Source organism: Frieseomelitta varia, unplaced genomic scaffold (genome assembly GCF_011392965.1).
Source record: "Frieseomelitta varia isolate USP_RPSP 00005682 unplaced genomic scaffold, Fvar_1.2 scaffold_182, whole genome shotgun sequence".
In the NCBI taxonomy this organism is placed as follows: Eukaryota; Metazoa; Arthropoda; class Insecta; order Hymenoptera; family Apidae; genus Frieseomelitta; species Frieseomelitta varia.
Genome location: NW_025109550.1, coordinates 2,132,027 through 2,154,479, shown reverse-complemented (window position 1 = coordinate 2,154,479; position 22,453 = coordinate 2,132,027). Strand labels below are relative to the sequence as shown.

Below are 22,453 nucleotides of genomic sequence, written 5' to 3'. Positions count from 1 at the left end.
CCTGTATTTTTTACTTTTTTTCTTTTTTCTTCCCCCCCCCCCTCTCTCTCTCTCTCTCTCTCTTTCTCTGGAGATAACAAAAATCAAAGCTGGAACGTTTACAAATTAATCGACGAAAGGAAGGAATGGTTTTCTCTTTTAGAAGACAGTTAACTTGTATTGGTTTGGCAACTAGTTCTACTAGATTAGATTGTAGTGTACTGGAATAATCGTTAATGTCTCTCTTTACTCCTAGATGAGATTATGCGCGACTTCCTTGTCATCCTTACGTTTGTAAAAGGCAATATGTTCTATAATCTATCCTTTAGACCCCTTAATACAATAGATCATTTTCGTTTTTTTTTCTTTTTTTTGTTTTTTTTTCTTGGTTTCTCGTCTTCTACAAATTTTTTAAACGAACGGGTACACGATTCGGGTACAAGTCTTAAATGTATAATATGTATATATAATATTCGGATTCTCTTCCCTCTCTTAAGTAAATTCGTTACTAAAGTAGAGCCTAAGTATAAGTATACTCTTTTCTCTTTCTCTCTTTCTCTCTCTCTATCTCTTTTTACTCTTCATAAAATGTATTTCTCTCAAAACTCTAACTCTTTCGTGTGTATCTGGATTAGAATAGTTGGAAGGGGGAAGGAACGACTCGAGTCGAGCTCCCCCGTAAAAGTTATCTTTCTAATAAACGCTACTTATGTTGAGCTACATGGTCTGCGTAAGATAGCGTCATTCGGATATCTAAATGTAAAACTAACCTCGAAACTATCACGTTGAAAATTACATAATTGTGTAGAACAAAACAGGTCATAGATATCAACCTACTAAATTATGAATTTACAATTTAACATATTCTCAGCCAACTGAACTGTAAATTTACAATTTAACAATTTCTAAATTGCGAATTTATTATTTAACAATTTTCAGCCAACTGAATTATGAATTTACAATTTAACAACTCCCAGCCAATTGAATTGTGAATTTGTAATTTAATAATTTCCAGCCAACTGAATTACAAATTTACAATTTAATGATTTCCACTTTCCTAAATTATAAAATTCCGAAATCAATTTCTTCGAAGAAATAGGAAAGTGTCGAATGCCCTGTTTTTGGTTTTTCCTTCCTTCTCATACCTAAAACAAACGAGCAAAATTATTTCATTAAGTTCATGCAATATATCATATTCAGATATCAGAATTGAAGATGATTTTAAGCAGACCATGGTATGTACATTCAGTTCTTATAGATTATTACATAGATGGAAGTGCGTCTTTTATTTATTTTTTTTTCATTTTTCTTTTTTTTTTTTTTTCTCTTTTCGGTGATTGAATCCATTTCACAGTTCCGAAATTCGTTGCGAATCTTCAGGAAAAAGTATGCGACTACTCTTCGAATTCCTTCGAACTTATACAGGAAGAATGATTTGCGATCACGTACGATGTGTCATCTTCATCATTGTAAAACGATCTTGTAAAATCTCTCGACCTTTGAACACTGTGATTGTTTTGATCATAAACAAGAAAGAGAAACAATTAAAAAAAAAAAAGATCTTACAAAGAATTCACGTACAGTGTGATACAGATCCCAGGTGTTAGATACTCCACTTCTAATTTGTATGTACGTCCTCTAAAGGCTAGATACATAATACATTAATCGTTCTAACTCTCGAATAGCACTTAACATTACTTATCGTTTCTTGCTCATTTTCTTTCTATTTCAATTTAATCGCTGAATCTCTCGGAATTTTACTTTCAGTCCTCTATACAGCGGTGCTTAATTATAACCTCAATCGTAATCGTAATCTATTATCATAGTCTGAATTAAAAACTATGTTTGATTTTGTTTGTTTCTTTGAATATTGTACCTCGTACGTCGCGATCGAGGATCCAATTTTTCCGGCTCGAAAACACACCGATCGATCGGATTTCGTTCGTTTCGCGATCGATCGTTTTCATTTAATTGTAAACAAACCGGAGTAGGCGAGTATCTCTCCCCACTTCCTTCGTTCAAATAATACGTATCAGTTGTTCAGTAGTAACAGCAATAATTATATTTTAATAACAACGTTTTAACATTATCTCGTGTGCTTTATAATCGTAAATTATAGTATCAGTATCTCCCAACACTTTGTGTCACAGCTATGTTTTAACTTTACTTTGTAAGTGCATCTATAAACGGTAGTACTAAATATTGTATAACAGCGACGTTTTTACGAATAATCCTTCTCTCTCTCTCTCTTTTTTTCTTTTTTTTTTCTTTAGAATGTGTCTGCAGAAATATCTTCTAGTCCCTTTTCTATTCTTCTATTATACTTTATTTACTTTATTCGACTGGTATTTTTTTTTTTTTCAATTTCGTCTCGGTTAATAAGAATATATTTCACTAATTTTTGTATACGTACGCGTACGAAAATTATTAGTTAGTTGACTTTCTGACTAAGGAATCGTTAATGAATAATCGTCAAACACGCGACGAGAGATAATACAGGGTGGGCCAAAAGTTTCTTCCCACCTATTTTTTTTTCTTTTTAATAAAACATCGAGAGATAAGAAACAACAAATTTTATTGTTTTTAAACTGAATTTACGTTCAAACATGATTGTTTCATTATATTTTAAAAATTATTCCTTTAAAATACGGATTTATTTCAGGAAGTGATTTTTGGCCCATCCTATAAAACGAAAAGATAGCGACAGTTTTAAAAAAAAATTTTTTTTTTTTTTTACTGAAATTGAAAAATTTTTTTTGATCGAAATTGCGAATGAAGATTGAAAATTAATTAATCAATGCAGAGAAACGAAGAAAAAAATTTTTTTTTTCTTTGATCGAAATTGCAAACGAGGATTGAAAATTAATCAATTAATGTAGAGAAACGAAGAAAACACTGTTATATAATATTGTAAACTTTAGCTAATTCTTTTTATTTCCTTCGTTTTTCTCACAATCTCTTGTGCGCTGGAACTTCACCTACAATTGTTCCCTTATAAGTATAGTACTTTTATAGTGTATCTTGTATTCAGCAAATGAAGAATAACAGATATCGATATTATCAACGTCGACCACTTTTGTTTCAGCAAAATTTCAATAAGCTTTGCAAGTCAAACAAGTATTTCTACATTTCTACATTTTCTCCCTCCCTCTTTTTTTTTTCTTTTTTCATTTTTTTTTTTTTTAAATTTCCAATGACAACTCGTTTAAAATATATATAATTAAACATCTGAGCAAAAGTCATAAAAATATATTTGAAAATCTTAAGAGAAATATAAATATTGAACACGTTAAAATCAACTCTTTGGCATCGTCGATAGATGTAACTATGATTATGTAATCAATTTCGATCTTCTCGTCTTTTTTTTTCTTTCTTTTCTTTTTTTTCTTTTAAATTGAACTTGCTTCCCCTACGTTGAAATATAAAAAAGTTATCCTCCTCTGCGTTCAGAATACTTCTTCTATTACTTCTTTTTTTTTTTTTTTCTTTTTTTCTTTTCTATTGCTGCTAAAAATGTAGTATATCAGCTAATCGAAATTAAAATATCTTTTTTTTTTCTTTTTGGCAGTTACAATATCTTTTGAGCAATATGTGTGATATCTTTTAAATTATAGATTTATTCCTGTATATTATATTAATTGCATTTACTATCTCTCTCTCTTTCTCTCTCTCTCTCTCTCTCTCTCTCTCTTTCTCTCTGGTTTATAAAACATCGTGTGTCAGTGAATGAAATGTCACAACGTAACTTAGCTCTTTGGCTCTTTGGTATTTCAATTAATTAGCCTCTTCTAGCCTCTTGCAAAAAGATCAGTTGCCGCAACTTGACTCGAGTATTACCATTCATCACTTTCCACGTTGTCGCACGCCCATATTGCACGAATGGGAACACCGATATCGCTATTGCTATCGCTCTAACTGCCCGTTACAACGAAGTGATATAATTCACTCTATCGTTTAAAATTGAAATGGAGCTCCCTTGAAAGAAACGGAGATCACGGCAGTATGGTTTCGCGTCTCTCCCTATGGGTGTCGCGCTGTTCGATCCTGGCAAGACGTTTATATATATATAAGTTATACGCAACGTAGAATACTAAAAACATGCGAAACAAACGAGTACATATTGATAACAGTTACAATTAAGCAACGGTCGGAAATGTTTATCGAGTAAACGAGTCAAATAACACGTAACTCGAAAATAAATAAAAAAAAAAAGAAAGGAATGAGTTACTTGAACATTTTGGTTCACGATGCCTGGGGATAGTGTTAAGTTAGTGGACGGTAAAGCACAGAGAAATATTGCTAGACGGTTGTCTCCCGGTCCACGTGGATGTACTCCACGAAACCGGGCTGCTGCTGTCAGGATGCTGCCCCCAGTAATGTCTCCTCGGTCGGCGCTCGCCTCGGCCTATTGCTTTTCTTTGTACCCTTGTAATGAAGTCTTTTTGTACGCGCTTTTGACCTGCAATGAACATCAATCAATAAATAACACTAGTCGCGAAACGAAATTAATCTGTAATTGAAAATCAATACATAATTACACTGCTAGGAGAATTGATAATTAGATATGAATTAGTAGGGATGAATAATTAATTAGCCCGAATTAATAAAATTCAGACTGTGAATGCTCGTGCAAGGTTTTTGATATATGATAACTGACACGAAGTGAAATCTAAATAGATATTGACCAAACTGATCAACTCCACTTTCTGTAAGCTTCTCAATTTCGTTGCTTAAAATGTACATAATGTAATGAAGAAAAAGAGAATTTATTTCTCTAAATTCATTAGTCAGAAGGAGAAGGCACAAACAATAGTAAATTCTAACACATCATTCTGATAAAATTCAGAAATATTATACAACGTGCAACATATTCTGTTCTAATATATTTGTAAATATACATAGATATACAGGATGCTCCGTTTTAATCTATAAATGCAATTATTTCTATAAGTATTATTCGTCTCGAATGTGTTTTTTTTCTGTTTTGAGAGGGCAGTAATTTGGTTTACACATTGGTTTGTCTCTAGATAGACGTGTGTAAGAGAATACTAGTGAAAATTACTACTATTTTTTCAAATAAAATCATGTAATTTTCTTTTGCATCAGTTGATGCAGCAGGTCATTCTCTACAAAAAAAAGTATTAACCTATCTACGTCTAAAATCCACTTTTTATAAAAGGAGATATCTCTTATAAAATCTACGTACGAAAGACGAGAACAGTATGAACACAAAAATACTCCTTTACATATAATACTTACATATATTATTAACTACATATATTACAATACAAGAATTGTCCTTTCTCCTCTTTCATACGATAGATTTTATAAAATCAAAGTTAAAGTATCTTTTAAATTATAATAGCTTTTTGATACTTTTTTACAGAAAATGACCTGCTGCATCGACATGAAAAAAAAAATTACATAATTATACCTGGAAAACTAGCAACGACCATCATATCTCCTACATGCCTTTGTCTAAAGACAAACCAAACGTACCAAATTACTGACTTCTCAAAAGAGATGCATTTGAGACATTTTTTAAATGACGAATAGCTCAAAAGGAGATTGCACTTATAGATTAAAATGACTTTGCATACGTTATGGAATTGATCAATGTAATCTTTCAATTAATCTCTCCCTAACTCTGCCCCAGTGATACCTGCTAATCAGCACCACGAAGAAGCACGCAAAGGCAGCGATAATCCCAGAGACACCAGCTAGTACTAGCCACATTTCCGAAGGCAGTAACCCAAGTAACTTCGCCCCGTTGCCGCAGTTCGCCTCGTCGTGCCCGGACGGGCAGTTAGCCCTCCCGTCGCACCAGAGGCTCGCGGCAATGCAGGCGCTCAGCTCGGGACATTTATGGGGGCAGTCGCCGTGCGTCGACGTCTCGTTCTCCACGCCTCTCTCGGGTAGACGTAGCTGCCTGCGTAGCGCGGCTCTGCTCTTCGAGATCTCCAGCCACGAGGCAGCAGCCTGGCCAGACTCCCTCGCGATGAAGTCCAGCAAAAGCGCCGGCGGTCGCGGCGGACCTGGCCATTTACCCTCGTCGGTGCCCCCGAGCCACTCCTCGGAGAAGACGTGAACGGTGAACTCTCGCGCGCCTGGCTCGGCGGGGCACACCACTTTCAAAAGCTTCGGCGGCCAACCGGAGTAGAGGAGGATCCTGTTGGTCGTTGGACACTTGCTCTGCTCGTTCATTTCCGTTATCGGTGTGGGCTCCAGGGGCAGGAACCAGCCCCAGGTTAAAACGAAGAGCGATCGGTTCTCGCGCGCCTCCACCAACCATGGAAGTCCTTCGCAGTAAATGTCTGGTCTCGACAAAGGTGGAGCAACGAACCGTAATTCGCCACCTGTTTTGGAAAAGAAAGAAAAATGGGATTATTAATGATAACCTTGAACGATCTGCGAGTGGTACGAAATATCAGTACAAAACCGTACACTTTAAGATACTTTAGCGAAACAAATTGTGTTTACACGTAGGGGGTGGTCCATTTAAGCTAGAGCAACTAAATATCTTTTGAAACTGTGAAACTATGGAAAAAAACATAAACTGTATCGAAAGGCCAATAATTGGTATAATAGGTCTTCTCCAAAGTCATTTTTCAAAGTCATTGATGGATTTTTATCACACAACTATGCTAGTACAATTCATACAACTTATTTCACATAACTATACATGTAACTGTGTGACTGTATATGTATGGTATATATATGTATTGTTAAATAGAAATATATAGTTACATATATTAAATATATTAAATATATTTACATATTTCTATTAATATTTTTAAATTTATATAGTTCTATAAGTTAGTTTCTATTAATATTTTAAATTTATATAGTTCTATAAGTTAGTTTCTATTAATATTTTTAAATTTATTTTTAAATTTATATAGTTACATATATTAAATAAATTAAATATATTTATATTTCTATTTAATAATACATATAACTATTTTGGATTTCTATTCAGCAATACATAGTTACATATTTGTATTGAACGGCGTTATACGTATGATTGTATGAAATAAGTTGTACGAATTATAATAGCATAACTGTATAAAAAAAAAAAGCTCCAGTGACCTCGAAAGATGATCTTGACAAAAAGAATGTTCCTACCAGTTATATTTGTCTTTCAATACCATTCACGTTAGGCGAAGAATATTTTTTTTGCACCGTCACAGTAATATATACGTTTAACCCCTTGCGCTGGCAACTGGTTCACGGACCATAACGAGTGACCAAACACCGTACACAATAATTCGTCATTTTCTTTTTGAACTCGACATCACTATAGATAGAAATTATTAAGAGGTAATAAATTTATTACTTGTTTTGCCCGGGTATATATTTAAATATACTTAAAACAAAAATAAAATAAAAATAAATATATACTTATAAAAATAAAATAAAAATATACTTATATTTATATTAAATATATATTTAAATATACTTGAAACAAAAATAAAATAAAAATATACTTAAATATATTTAAATATACTTAAAATTTTGGGGCAAAAAAACTCATTATTCCAGCGCAAGAAGTATAAACACACGCAGCAAACACTCGAGCCAACAATAAATGAATTTCCTAATTTACTCATGAGGATACAAAAAGTTTTGTACAAATTCCCCGTACAGATCGACGAGTCGATAACAACCTTCGCCGCGCACTCTCTGTTTCCTGGGGCACTCGCGCGCTCTGACGAGCTCGAAGCTGGCGTAGAAGAAGAGAGTCTCGAAGTCCTCGTGGGGTGTTTGCTGGTCGACGAGGAACGTGATCTCCAGCGCGGTGCTCGAGGAGATGTGCGTCAATGGAAGATGCGACGTGTTATCACATAAACAGGCTCTCGGAAGCTTGACGTCCCGCCAGGGCGCCTCGTACAAAACTAAACGAGCTTCTCGCGAGCCCACTTCTTGAACACAACGTGGTCGGCCGGTGTGGGGATCTGGCTCGCTCGTGCACACGGTCGACTCGCCGAGGCTGACGTTGTGCAACGTCAGCCGCACCCTCTCGTCCGCGTTCGCCTCGATACGGTATCTGCAGTCCAATTTTTGCGAGCCGCCCCTACCAAACAGGCGTACGTCGCGCGGCGACGTCACCTCGCCGCTACGAACTTTGCGCCACACTCTGCTGCAGGCTCCGTCACCCCATGGCTCGCCGACTTGAGTGGTCGATATAAACTCGTACTGTGCCTGCGTGCAAACAGAAAATTGATCGATTAATCTTTTTTTTTTTTTTTTTAGTCTGCGAATGTGTCTATTTCGCACGTGCAAGATATTTACATATTCTTTCAGCAGGTATGTAAAAATTAGAGTGTAGAGTAACAACCGCTAGGGATGTTAATATTCTGCAATCGATAAGCAAGAAAAGAAAAGGAAAAAAAGAACACGTTCCAATAATTTTCCCGATCAACACGAATGATTTTCTTTTTTTTCTTTTTCATTTAAGCTTTGGAAACCTCGTTTGAGGTTTATCATGGGTACATCTGTAGAACCGTGATGATGTCCCACAGGGAGGCAACTCGAGAATGAGTTATTAACAGTGAATTCTTTTTGACTTTCTGATTTTCTTTCTTTCGTGAATGTCACGTCTTTGGAAGATTGTTTAGACCAACTTCCTCCCCGTCAAAAATTCACTTTCAATGAGAATCACATGCCACAGAGGTGAGACATTAGAATTTTAAGAATGAAAAGATCATCAGAATCATCGTGTCAACCTTGCGCCGCCACCTCCTCGAATTTCTCTAAAACCACCTGCCAATGAAAAATAAAAAAAAAAAAAAAAATACGTGTCAACTATTTTTTCCAAGAACAACATTTATGCATGAAATTTCGTCAAAAATCGGTGACCTCAAGTATACACACCTCAAGTGTGGTTAAAAGCTTACGTTAAAGTTCACCGTGTGAAGCGCGGTGCCCAGCAACGTTTCCATCCGTAACGTCAGCGACGGCGTGACGGTGATGTAGCTCTCGTCCTGCGTGCACGGCCTGGTGCTCCTGGTGACGTTCCTGAGTGCCGCGTGTGCACAGAGCTTGGGCGTGTCGTCGCAGAGCGTGGCCATCGGGAGGCCGGTGGCCGGCGTGCCGTCCCAGAATATCAGCTTGATCGCGCACGGCACATCGGACTGTGAGCTGGCGTTGCTCTCGACGGTGCCGGTCAGGTCTCGCTGCGAGTACGACGAGAAGTAGATCCACACACGGTCGCCGGCTGAACCCTTGATGTTCCACGTGCAGCTGGAGTTGGGCGGCAGCGCGTGGAGCGGCGCTCTCAGCACGCCGCTGCGTTTGTTGGTACCGTTGACGAAGAAGTGGCAGCCCTGGGGCCCCTTGGCGTACTCGAGGCCGTCCGAGTCCACGTAAACCACCTGTATCTCGAGCTCGAGCCTGAGGGCGGAGGCGCCGAGGGGAATGGCGATCGGCGAGCTTCGGAACTCCACCTGCATCGTCGGCCCCCTGGCAGTGATTCTTGGCAGTGGCCCACCGCAGTATACCAACAGCACGAGATCCTCTGGCCTGACGCCGTCTCGGAAGATAAGATGGTCCTTCTCCGGCGGGCAGTCTTGCCAGACGCTCAGTGTGGTGTTGGCGGTGGTGACGCCGACCGGGCCGCCCGGCGTTGACTTCACCGAGATCATCGCGTGCTTACAGGTGGGCACCTCTTTCTGCCTTATGGTTATCGAGCAGCTGGCGTTCCTCGGGTACTCGCCGGGATAGTTAGGGCTCTGCAGCCTGCACTGCTTCAGGTGGCACTCGTAGAAGTTCCTCGAGCAGTAAGTGCCCGGCACCGGCGAGCCCCGCTCGATCGGTAACTCGGGCTTGCCCAGCCGGGCCACCGCCTCGTTACGCGCCACGAACCTGTACCTCAGACGAAACTCGAACGGGACGCTGGACGGCGCGTGAAACAGCCGTATGGACGCGGTGACGGTGCTCGTCTCGCTGTAGTAAGACGCCTTCCCCTCGCCGACGCCGCACCACGAGCCACCGGTGAAGTGTCTGCCGAGCTCCGCCAGCTGCAACGATCCCTCCGGGCAGCTAGTGACGAAGCTGTCGGTATTCGGATCCACTCTGCCGACGCTGAACGCGTCCCACAACAGTTGCACCAGCTCGCCGTAACCGTGGCCAGCAGCGGTGAACGTTAAATGACAAAGAAATGGCAGCCGTTCCTCGCTCGGTCTCGGAAGATCCAATTTGTACGTGCGTCCTTCCCGTCCGTGATACGTCCGATTACAGGGTGTGCACATCGTCGGCTCGTCACTGTTATCCCCGCAATCATCTCGTCCGTTGCAGTACGCGTCAATCGGCACACAATGCCCATCCCGGCAAGTTAACTCGGCCAGACCGCAATCGCCAGCTGACACGCGGTCCGTCCAACCGAACAGAAGTATGAATGGAACTAGAGCAGTTACACGAAGTCGCTTCTGACCACCTCCAGCATCAGCTATCTCCTGCAGGAACACAAAAGGAAAGGGCACTCTGTTCAGAATCTGTTTTTCACTTGTGTGTACGGTGGTGTTTCGAATTACAACTGTGTCAGAATTAACACTGGAACTAAGTCAAAGTGACTAATCATTCGTCATTTTCGTTGGATGTATTATAGATGTAAAAACAATATATATAAATAAAAGCTTGTGTGTTGTATTTTACAGTTTTTTTATTTTTTTCTTTTTTTTCACTTTAATATCTGTGATGAAAATCTGTGTTTTAGTCCTTGGTATTTCTAGCGTTAAGAAACTCTTTACTACTTAGCTGTGGTGCTGCTTTTAACGCTAGAACTATACTAAAATTGTCAAAATAACCATTTGAATATTTTATAGATGTAAAACTACATTTTCAGAGATTTAAGTGATTTTTTATAAAATACATAAATAAAAGCTTGTGTGTTGTATTTTACAGTTTTTCTATTTTTTTTTTTTTTTCACTTTAACATCTATGATGAAAATTCTATGCTTTAGTCCTTGGTAATTCTAGTGTAAAAAAATTTTTAACCTCTTAGCTGTGGTTTTTAACACTAAAACTACCAAAATGATCAAAATGACCATTTGAATATTTTTGCTACATATTTTATATATTTAGTGTATTTTTGGATATTTTTAAACGATTCTTAATAAAATACTAAAAAGCTAGTGTGATCCATAAATTGATCCATAAGTTTTATCATTTATACAAAAATAAGCATTTTTATGTTCAAATATTTCATAATAGAAAAATACAAACCTATTAAAATTGTAGACAATAATTAAATTATTGCCTTTATACTTAAAAAAAAAAAAATTATTTAAAAAATGACAATGTAATATAAAATCCTGAAGTAATCAAAGTAAATGTATTTAATAAAGGAATTTCTATATAATTAAATACTTTAATTATTTTAGGAGGTCATATTATATTAATTTCAATTGATGGAGAAATTGATTTATAATAAAAGCTAGTGTGCCCTATTGTATTATAAAAATTTCCTGTTTCTTCTATTAGTCTTTAACGTCCCTGATGGAAATTTCACGTTTTAGTCGTCGGTAGTTTTAAGTAGCATTAAAAGTGTGCATTGTTAATTTTAAAGTGTCAACGTACGAAACGAGAAAAATAATGTTCCAATATGCTTTTTTTTCTACAGCATCGTGACACGATCCGACGAATTGCACGGTTCTCCACTCTTTACGGAACTAAATTTGATTTGAAGAATCGTTGAACCTCCACTTCGAGATATTAACAATCAATTCTCAATCACATTTGTAGGACGGTGTCGCGTAAAACGGGGAGGGAGAGAGAGAGAGAGAAAAGCCATTTACTAAAATAGGTGAACAGGTTAACTCAAACACTTTGGACTGCACTGTGCACAAAGGCTGAAAGTATACCGGTAAACAAACCATTTCAATCCTCGAGATAGTACACGATTGCCTCTTTTATCCTTCATATATTTGCACAGATATCACAAGGACATGTTTCACACGTGAAATCTTTTCATCCGGATCGATTTATCTTCACGATTACTGGTTTTTTTTTCTCCCCTTTTCTTTTTCTGTTTCAAACGTATAACGTACGACACTAATGAAAAGCAGACACAGTTCCCTGCATCAGACGAGCAACTACATTGAAACGAATCGTGCAGTTGGTATCGTAATCTGTCCTTTTAAGAGATAAAAATCTGTGTTTTCGATGTGCTCTTCGCTTTCGTAAACTTCGGAATCTATCTGTCAAGATGTGTAATTTACATCTTTTTGTCGATGTTAAATCTTTTTCTCGTTATTAAAACACGCGCGAATTAAGACACATTTTTCGTTCAACACTGACAACTACAAGGCTCGATGATGCCTATGGTTAATCTCAAATATCATGAATTAATATTTGGAAAGCAGATGTTTATACATTTACGCGTGATTAAAAACAATATACAAATAGAACGTAGAACAATAACGTAATATTGAATATAGAACAATAATAACAATATGGAACGTAGAAATATATAGAATACATACAGTATTTAATAAACAGAAATGTAGAAAATACTCAAGATAACTATCACGATGTTCGATGGAAATTTATTTCGTAATTTTGCACTCATTAGAGTACGAAAATTACATAAATATCCAACAGTCTGTCACTATTCACGGAAACGAATGAAAGTCTATTAATTTTTTTTACGATATAATAATTTTTATGAAGAAAAAAAAAAAGAAAAAAAAAAGAATGAAAACTAATAATGTCAACTTTTTTTTTTTGCAAGGATCTGCAACGAGCGTGCTGAAACGGGTGCGTTCGAGGGAAACGTCCCCCGGCTTAATAATAACATGCGAATCCATTTACCATAATCGTCTGTCAGTGAAACGAACATCACAACAGCAAGCCTGGAATCGATGACACCGAATCAAAGTTCTACACTCGGGGGATCATGTGCCCGGAAACTGGTTCAAGCACGTCGAAACCCAAACCGTGATCCCGGACGACGACGACGACGACGACGACAGCCGACATAATTCCAACAACGAGCACGACACTGTTAATTAATCAACATCGCCACCGAAGTCGACTTGTACCTGAACGCATAAGAAATGAGAATTCGGTCACGCGAGCGATTCCTTTTCCGTTTCTTTCTCGCCCCCCAGAGCGTATCGCGCACTTCGCGGCGAGAGAGATGATCGACGACGATCGTGTCGTGTGTCACAACAGAGAATGAGAGAGAGAGAGCCTCGTACGAGTGGGTAACGTTTATACCGAGAGGCGGAGAGAAGTCCAGTGACCGAATGCAGCACTACACCGTGAAAAGGTTGACGCGCAACTGCACAGTAAAGAGAAAAGCCCGGAGGGCAGCTTTGCTGCAGGGCATACCGGGGTAAGGGTGATGGAAACGAAACGGGGCTGAGCTCAGGGGCCTGGCGCCTCAATGCATCGATCGCCCCGTTCGGTCCTTTTCTCTCCGTTTCGACGCTCCCTAAACCACCGCTACGTACCGCAGCACTGACGTAACTACCGATCCCAATACCCACGACGCTAACACGCCACCGGCCACGTTTCTTTTCGTTTTAATCCACGTTGTAAAATTATTCTCATGGGACACGTTGATAATAACGTTGCAATGAAACGTCGCCCTGTTTTACCGTATCGTTTAACTACTCGCGTTGTTTAAAATTCACCGGGATGGGGAGGGGGGCAACACCGGTTGACCAGTGATCAAGCCGATGTTGGGCCGATATAGCATAGTGTTTGATATAGCTCTTTGCATCTGTGTGCAAACTCAAAATGAAAATTACACTTTCAGTAAATATCAAGGTATAAACTAAGTTCCACTACTCGATTCGAGTATTTTGGAATTACTTTCGCCAGTCTAGCTGCTTCTTGACAGTTTGAAATTCGAAAATGCAAACGCGAAGGGAGAACAACGGAATTAACAACGCAATATTAATAAATTGACAAGTCGAACTTCTCTTTTATTAGAACTTAAAGAATTTTTTTTTTTTGAAAACCTTCGAGAGCGACGAGTATCAACAATGATCATTGATTCGATATTCGATGCAACGCGACTAAAAATCCCGATAACGTGTTTTGCATGTGTTTCTTTATTCTTTTTTTCTTTTTGTTCGAAAGGGACGTAAACTTTGTAACCTAGTTGTAGTTGCTTGAAGGTTAAACGAGGGTAATAACGTTGCGCCGTACCCTCAATACGCCTCAGCATGCGGATTAACCTCGAGCTTCGAAGATCGACGAGGAAAATGCGAGCTACAACCCTGAGCGCTATTGACGACGAATTGTAGGTCGAAAGGGATGCAACACACAGGCAGGAGAAGCAATAGTGGAGGAAAGAAATGAGCTCACGAAATGCTCGCAGAAAGGGGGTACGATAATGCGTTTGTAAACCTATATATGTTGCTCTACGTAACATTCGACGTTTGTTCTATTTCTTTCGGTGAATTTATTTAATACAATGTTGCTTCTTGTCCGCATTGTACATACAATGAAAATATTTTTAAACATAACGAAAAGAGCCGACTATTTTTTTTTCTTTTTTTTGCACATAAAATGTCACGCACTTTAAAAATCTAAAAACCAAGTGTCGCGCGTGTGATTCTTTCATTCTTCGTAGAATTAATAATTAATTAATTATTCAAAGACCAGTCTCCGCGTGATTCAAGCGTAAAAAATTGACCACTATCTATTTTTAGCCGAAGAATTAGTTGAGACAGTGTGTGCAGTCCTGTGCACATACCGTATTTATGATGCTAAAATAGGTCGCCGAGGTGTTTTTCTATTTTTTACTTCGCTGGATATCAGAAGTTCAATTTTAGCTCTTTTTCTCCCGCGCTAAACTGTGGCAAACATGAACTAAATAAATTATTGCACGACACCTCGTCGCACTAACAAGCTAATTGAAAGTATAAAAAAAATTCTTAGAATGTTTTCAATATTATTGTAAAATATTGTTGACAAAATTATATTTCTTAACGTAGTTTCGTTTCCGAACTTGCAGCATACAGATTCGACGTATATATACATTTAGTCTTAGAAAATCAATCGGACATACAGTAACTTTAAATTAATGAAAAAAATTACAATTTTCGTGTTACAGTTTTTTTAAACAAACGACAAACACGTAAAATAGAAATTTACATGGCCAAAGTAATTTGGTACTTTAAATATTATTCAATCAAAAATAAACTACTTTTTCTTTTAACTTAAATAATTCTCGTTTATGATCTTCTACCGTCATATTCAACGTCGTTACTTTTATCACGTAATCAGCTTACTAAAAACAATATCCACATAGTGTTATCCTCTTTTTTTTTTTTTTACAAATGATTTGATCATTCGTCATTACGAAAAGTATGTTAAATTTATAAAAACGGAATGCAAATTCGTAATAATTCGACAATAAATTATATTCCAAAAAAAAAGAAAAAAAAAAAGCATTAGAAAGCATATCGCGTACGAATATCCTCGAGTTTCTTCGACACTTCGGAAGATGTTCGTTCGAGATCACCAGATATACTTTTCTGTTTCGCCGGTTCGATGGAATTGAATTGCTCGCAAAGATCACCGTCTATAACGTTCTTCACCGGATAATAGTACGACCTGAACGACAAATGATCTCTCCCGCAGAGTGGCGGATGCTCTGAGCGCATGTGCATCTCCAAATGTTGGAAAAAATCGTGATCCTCGTGGCTCGTGAACGGAACGAGAACGCCAACAGTCCCGCTTAGTGTGGTGTACACCAAACTCTCGGAACCGCCGGGAATAAGAGTCGCCTTTTGCAACGACATAACAGTTTCGCCAACGTGAAAGCAAGCAACTGTGTCCGCCTTTTGACTGGCCCCGTTTAACAAACCCCTGTCCCATAAAGCCTTATTCCCAGTTGGATCTTCGTCCACATCGTCGTTAATTCCACTTGCCAAACGTATCTATTGAGAAACAATATAAAAAATTCACACGTTTTATTGCACGCTTATTTCATTACTAAGAGACATACAATTCTAATGTTACTTACAACAGCAATGTTCCCAAATTTATCAGCGGTAGCAACAGTGTCATAATCCAGCACGCACGTTGTCGTTATCCACCTCGGGTGCGTATCGTCGGCGAACACGATGAGTTGATTCTCTTGACGTTTATATCTGACAGCGTACACGGACTCTTGTACATCGCTCACGTAGATTCTTTGTCCAATCGCGTTGATGGAAACAACAGCGTTGGGAATATGTTTGTTCTCGCATTTTCTCAACAACTTCTTTTTCCCCATGTCGTACAAACGTAACATTCTACCGACACCGACCAACACCCTTCCTTGGTACGGACATATGGCCAGGGGTACTTCATCCAAAGTAGTTTTGTGCACCAATTCGAGATTGGTACAGTCACCGTTTACTCTAAAAAAAAGAAAAGAAGATTTGCTTCCGTATTTGTCTTCTTTTTTCGTAATTATGTTAACTTTACGTTGAACATAGATTTCAGAACTGCAGGACTTTCATCACAATTGCGTTACAGGGATGTGTCTATCTTTCATCATAAAAATCGTTCGCTGTGTCTCTTATCTCTTTACATGTGTTAAAGTAATAAAGATACTCACTTGTACGTGTATAGAAAACCTCCGCTGCTAACTCTTGGATTCAGCTGGAATTCCTTCGCGATACCAACAATGAGAAACAACTGATCTCCCTGATTGGCAAACTTCACGAGGCTCAAACTGTAACATGCATCCATGTAAAAAAAAAAGGAATAACTTTCCGTATTTCTGAACGTTTGTCTCTTGAATATTCTTTGTGTTCTCACCATAGAGCAGCTAGATTCTGTTCGAGTCGATGCACTTCGAACGTTTGCCCTGTTGTAGGGGCTATTATCCTGATTAACGACGCCCATAAACCTGGCCCGGCTCTTGGCGCGCCAAACACAGCTTCATTCGGCTCTTCGGACAAGAAAGCCTCCGCCAGTTCTCTCGCTACGATAGCCTCTTCGGCTCCTGCGGCTTCTTGCATCTCCTCTGCCATTTGTAACCTTCTCTGCTGCTTCGTCTCCTCTGTGTAAGCGTTGTGCTCCGTCTCGATGATTATCAGGTGCGCGGAATCCGAGTGAATCGCAAATTTCCTCGGCGTGTACTCCAGCGGGAAGCTGATCTGATTGAACACAGCGCCGAGTTTCTCAAGGGCGAGAATCCGAAGCGTGTTGGTCGAAATGGCCACGATTCCCTCCGGACACTGTTCGGAGCTGAAGCCCGAGGCGAATTCCAGACTCTCGTAGGACAGCGGCGTTAAGTGGAAACGATTTTGATAGTAGTAACTCAGCCACGATCGGCTGCTCATCGCCAGCACCGCTTGATTGCCCTGCATTTTTATCCTGAACAATTTGACGGCTCGGGAGCCAAGGTATCGCGTTCGCGTGTCAGCGAGATCACCCGAAATCGGATCCAATACCGTTCTCAGCAAAACGCCATTTTGCAAACCTACGAAAATACATTTAAATACAATACAAGGGATAATAAAAGTAATCGGCAATTGTAACGTTACGCTTATTTACCTATGTTTAAGTAAAGACTGGACTGTTGCGGCGACAGCTCCTCGGAATTGTTCGCATCTTTGGCACCCATCTCGACGATGCACAAACTTTCCGCGGCTGCCGGTAGAGCTTGCATGCTCCTGGGTGCCAGACAATCCGAAGGATCCAGGGAAATAATCCTCACTGTATTGTCTTGAAGGCCGACAGCCAAAAACCACGATCTCTGTTCACCGATTGCCACGTTGCCCAGAGCCATGCACATCACTTCCGACGGCATTTTCTTTCGTTCCGTATATTCATTCAGCTGACCCGTCTGGGAAGTGCAAAGTGGTAAAAAGTTAGGCTTGTAAAAACCAAAAAGGACAAGAGTTGTCCACTTTTCATCCGGTTTAAGTAAATAATTGGTATTTCAATTAATCGAGATGAAGAAAGTGAAATGTTTTACGCATCTTTTACATCTCTGAGAGCAATTAGCATCACAGAGAGAACAAATAATGCGATTGAAATGTAAAGAGTACAAAATCTAGTAGAACATACGGTATCCATCTCGAAGTATACCAACTCTCCTCCAGTGAGTGCAATCACAACCTGTCGTTGATTCACTGCACACTTCACTATGGTCTTTTTACCAGGAGCTTTCCATTCGTTTACACGTTTGTCTGCTCGAATGTGACGTATCCCATCAGGATATACCTAAACAGAGTACAACGAAATTACCAAGATGGGAGTTGAAAATAGTAATTATGAGAACAGCAGAGTAGCTTCAGTATTGGCGGTTATGTCGAGTTTCATTTACCAGACATGTTTAGAACAATTATGTAAACACTCAACGATGCGAGAAACTCTGTATAATTTAGCACTATTTACTGCGACCGACTCGTGGTCAACCAGGAGCCGGAGATACGGTAGTGCATTGAAAACAAAACTGCGTGATGAAACAACGTACTTGAACTAGGGCATCTTCTCCCAAAGCGGAACAACTGAGCGTTGGTGTAGTACCAAGAAATCCAGAATCAGTCACTTCCTCTACTGTTTCTCCGATACTAAGTACAAGAGTAGCATTGACGAAGGACACTATGATGTAAGCATCATACTCCTCTGTAAGCAAAATTACAAAGCTCACTCTGAATATCTAAGGAAGAAAAGTGATGATATAAAAAAAACGAAATTTGATAAGACAACAGAGAGATCGTTCCTTCGTGGATGGTCGAACAGGCTGTTCTTTCTTTTTCATCCTACGCGCAAATAGCAGACGGTTTTTTTTGTTTTTTTTTGGATGTAAATTCAATTTCTTTAATCTCCGGCAATTTTGACAGTCCTTACCTTTCTGTCACTTTCTGTGTTCTGTAGTTCAACCAATAGCATGCCAGTAGCCTGAAAGAGAGAACTGGTGTTTGATAAGAGTGTATCAAGCCACCAGATTCATTAGTATCATTTACAAAATCAACTTTCTTGTTCTCTTTTGCATTTTGTTTTTGCATTGAAAAATTGCAGAGTTAAAAGAATAATCAGACAGAGTATAATCCCTCCTCTTTGGGAGAGTTAATTTAATAAAATTCATACAAATAACTATTGATTTTTTATTGTCTTTCAGAATTCTTGAACGAATATAATTACAAAACAAACTCTTATTCTAAATATCTCCACAATTTTTTAACCTTATTCATTTTTGTAATTACTAGCAATATCTAAAAAGTTAATTTCTTTTTATACAGTCAAAGATATTCTTTTCTTACTTAAATAATTCCAGCTTAATGTAACTGAATTTAAATAACAACGGATTACAAGGAACTGTTTTTTATACTGTAGTGGATGATAAGTTAAATAATCTGTAAATACTGTAATTGCAGGATAAAAATTTTATAAAAAGAAAGAAAAAAACGTGTGCGTTGTGGATGCAGAAGATAAAACGAAGCTGGTGATACTTATCTGCCCTATTACTTAAGCGTATAATGAAGAAGTCGGGGGAAAGAAGAAAAAGAGAAAGGGACATGCAAACAACTATTGCCAAACTATGTTTTTAAACTAACCATCGACTCTTCTTTTAACAGTCCACACAGCGTTTGGATTACCAGGCAGTTCGCTGACCGCCATTTCAGATACTTCCAAACCATGCCGTAACACTCGTAATGTAGACCGAGGCCCTCTACCACACGTTATATATAATTCTGGAGTATCCTCATTTGCTAAATCTGCTACCTACATAAAATAACAAATTATATTACACAAGTTTATTGGAAACACTCATTTCAAGATCATCATAATTATATCGTTTGCACTTGTCACTTTTAGGTTCAACTTCAATTTGCAAAGACAAATTGAAGGCGACTAAAAATATTTTGCTATTGCACCCATCCACAGAAAAAGAACACATGTGAGGAATTAATTTTCTACTTAAAGGTGCATCGACATTTTGGTTTCTAATGCAAGTTCAATTAGTTAACTTTCTGTTAATATAACACAAAGCTACCTGACACGCCATTATCGGCGATAAGCTGTCCATTTCATCGACCAATACTAAATTCCTAAGCGGCCTCGGTGCAAAAAAGAACGTGTCACCTTCTTCCAATGGCATGGCAGAGCTGAATTCCGGTTCGTCGTCATCATCTCCTAAATGTGCAATTTGGTAAAGGTAACTTCAAAAAAAGAAACAAGATTAATCGTAATACAATGAAATGTAATTCATATCTTCAAATATTGTACTTACTGGTTGCCAAATTCCGAAGCTACAAATAAGAAACCGGTTTTCAAAACGCACATGCTTGCCGCAACAGGTACAGTATCAAAGTATTTCAATTTAATTTCAGTCACCATGTCTTCGTCTGTCTCGAGTGTAATCTTAAAAATATCGCCTTGTTCCGTTTGAGCCAAGAAAAAAAACATGCTCTTAGTCTTATGAGTAGCAGAACACACGAATATCATGCCTCTCTCCGGATCGTCCAAGTCATTACGTCTTCGCGGAATAGGGCAACGAATGTCGTGCTGGTCTCCTAAATTTTTGTACGTCAGATAATTTTCAGAACAAATAAGAACGCCACTCGGTCCATCGTTCCCTCCCGGAACAGAGACGAGAAAATTTGCGTGCTCTTCCAGAGGTTCGCTATACTTGCGTACAACATGATTCAAACCCAAATCAAGCTCGTACAAAGTTAACGTTTGTTGTGTCTTTATCGCTGCATCTCCCGTAGGGTCGCTGTCAGCTTCCTAAAATATGCAAACCATATTTATTACTATTACGGCGCACTCTGTATGTGTTTCTTTTTCCTTTTCGAAAATATTAAAATATTACCTCGTAATCGATTTCTAGACAGGCAAACATAGGATTTTCAAAACCCACGTCTACCCCTACAGTATGATAAACCAATGTATTGCTCTTGTGTGCTTCCAAAGGGGAGGAAATTGTAAGACGAGCTTCTGGATCTCTATTTAAAATGTAAACAAGTTTCTGCTTCTCGATTGCACCTGAAATGAACATATTTCCTTTGTGAATCGCATTTGGACAATATCGCAACATAGTCGCAACTTAGATGTGCCATCATTAAGATTGATTGTAATCAATGTTAATCAGTTGAAACACGGATAAAAGAAATAATCACTTGGTACAGGATATACAATTGTATCTGTAAAATTTCCATAATTATTAACTTGCGCATTACCTATCATTACAGCTCTCCCTTTTGGATCTATGGCTAAGTATTGTCCAGGTACAATGCGTCTACATCCACTCTTGCCGAACGTCTCTTGATGTACCTTCTCGAACACATTTTTGGCAGGGATGTACTCCAGAATTACAATGCGCCCAGAATCAGACCCAACAACAATATAGTCTTTCGTACCACCAGTCAATCTAAAGGCCATTAAAGACCTTATAATTCCAAACACTTCTACAGTTAACAAAGTATGAACCTTCCCAGTGTTTGGATCAGGTCTTAATAACTCCAACGACTTGCCACGTGACACCAAAATCTCTTGCATTTTACTACCAGAGAAATTGCCATGCACCGCATGGGTGATACCCGTGGCACGTTGAAGAGTCAAATTGTATAGATACATTTTTGCAGTTCCTTCTCTTTTTCTTGTATTTTTCAATTAACCATTAGTAGGAGAAAAATGTGTTGTTTTTCATTAAAACAAAGAATCTATATCCATTCTGAAATACGTACAAATAAGATAAAAATTTAATAAATTGATACTTTTTTTGTAAAAAACAAAAAAATAAAATCCAATACATTTAACAATACAAGATTACTGTAATAATTTCACATTAAAAAAAAGGAGATAGCAAAAAGGAAACGAAAGTGTGAAACAACGCGAACCTCAATCTTACCGACTACCAAACTTTTGGATTCTTTTCGAATAAATACAAATTTAGCAACTACAACAAAAGAAATTAAAAAACTATTTATAAAAATGATAAATTCGCAACACGTGCGAAATTAAAATTTAAGCAATGGAAATAAAGAAGCTTTGCAACATGTATGTAAAACGAACTTTCGAACGCGAAATTAAATGTAGAATAAAAAAAAAATATTACAATTCTTAAGTACAGAGTAACGTAAATAATATTATTTCACCTTGCGACTGGAAATATTCCTCAACTTTAGATACGATGCTGTTAGATAATTCTGCTCTTCTCAAATGAACAACCATAAGTATCAAGCGATTTTATTCCACTTCACACAATTTATTTCTACCACGTTATATAATAAAGGTAGATCGGAAACTAACGCGAATCACAGACTCGCAATGTCACCTAGCGTCTTTTAACAGAATTAAAATTGTCCTATACTATTTGTAATTTATATTTTAAGAATCATTATTTGTAAAATATTGTTTATAAAACATATTTTAAGAATCATGCAATAAATATAATTAATAAATAAATAGCTAGAGATACGATCCTTTAAATCCAATTTCAATACGCTTAACAAAAAAGTAACTGGAGATGTTTCTTTGCGAACTATCCTTAAGATTCGAAAATAGAAACAAG

The 22,453-nt window shown here is 38.1% G+C and overlaps 2 protein-coding genes and 1 long non-coding RNA gene across 6 annotated transcripts; all 3 read right to left on the bottom strand.

The window, feature by feature from the left end:
• Window positions 1–54: 54 nt before the first annotated feature.
• LOC122538943 lies at window positions 55–2,655 on the bottom strand. 3 transcript variants are annotated; one of them, XR_006308951.1, is made up of 3 exons: window positions 1,561–2,644; window positions 1,211–1,485; window positions 55–1,124 (listed from the first exon to the last, which is right to left on the bottom strand). It is a non-coding gene; the product is annotated as an uncharacterized LOC122538943 (long non-coding RNA). The 3 variants fall into 3 exon arrangements; XR_006308950.1 differs by having other exon boundaries at window positions 55–1,485; window positions 1,561–2,655; XR_006308952.1 differs by having other exon boundaries at window positions 55–1,476; window positions 1,561–2,655.
• Window positions 2,656–2,882: 227 nt separating this feature from the next.
• Window positions 2,883–13,621, bottom strand: LOC122538936. 2 transcript variants are annotated; one of them, XM_043673448.1, is made up of 5 exons: window positions 12,790–13,621; window positions 8,877–10,433; window positions 7,647–8,181; window positions 5,642–6,335; window positions 2,883–4,438 (listed from the first exon to the last, which is right to left on the bottom strand). In XM_043673448.1, exons 1-5 carry the CDS (start codon window positions 12,790–12,792, stop codon window positions 4,336–4,338), a joined length of 2,892 nt encoding a protein of 963 aa, XP_043529383.1. In that variant the 5' UTR covers window positions 12,793–13,621; the 3' UTR covers window positions 2,883–4,335. The 2 variants fall into 2 exon arrangements, with proteins under 2 accessions (XP_043529383.1, XP_043529384.1); XM_043673449.1 differs by lacking the exon at window positions 12,790–13,621 and adding an exon at window positions 11,853–12,117.
• Window positions 13,622–14,774: 1,153 nt separating this feature from the next.
• Window positions 14,775–22,148, bottom strand: LOC122538935 (splicing factor 3B subunit 3). Its single transcript, XM_043673447.1, has 13 exons — window positions 22,038–22,148; window positions 21,120–21,613; window positions 20,753–20,925; window positions 20,171–20,667; window positions 19,934–20,099; window positions 19,494–19,662; window positions 18,410–18,561; window positions 18,001–18,156; window positions 17,485–17,776; window positions 16,744–17,410; window positions 16,541–16,657; window positions 15,962–16,340; window positions 14,775–15,875 (listed from the first exon to the last, which is right to left on the bottom strand). Exons 2-13 carry the CDS (start codon window positions 21,514–21,516, stop codon window positions 15,387–15,389), a joined length of 3,654 nt encoding a protein of 1,217 aa, XP_043529382.1. The 5' UTR covers window positions 21,517–21,613; window positions 22,038–22,148; the 3' UTR covers window positions 14,775–15,386.
• Window positions 22,149–22,453: the final 305 nt, after the last annotated feature.

Coding starts and splice junctions, on each gene's coding strand:
- LOC122538936 (XM_043673448.1), bottom strand. Junction 6,336..7,646: donor ACAGAGAGTGCGCGGCGAAG/GTTGTTATCGAC, acceptor TTTCCAAAACAG/GTGGCGAATTACGGTTCGTT. Junction 4,439..5,641: donor TTCGTGGTGCTGATTAGCAG/GTATCACTGGGG, acceptor TGTTCATTGCAG/GTCAAAAGCGCGTACAAAAA.
- LOC122538935 (XM_043673447.1), bottom strand. CDS start 21,516: ATGTATCTATACAATTTGACTCTTCAACGTGCCACGGGTATCACCCAT. Junction 16,658..16,743: donor CAGAATCTAGCTGCTCTATG/GTGAGAACACAA, acceptor TGCATGTTACAG/TTTGAGCCTCGTGAAGTTTG. Junction 16,341..16,540: donor GGTTTTCTATACACGTACAA/GTGAGTATCTTT, acceptor TCTTTTTTTTAG/AGTAAACGGTGACTGTACCA.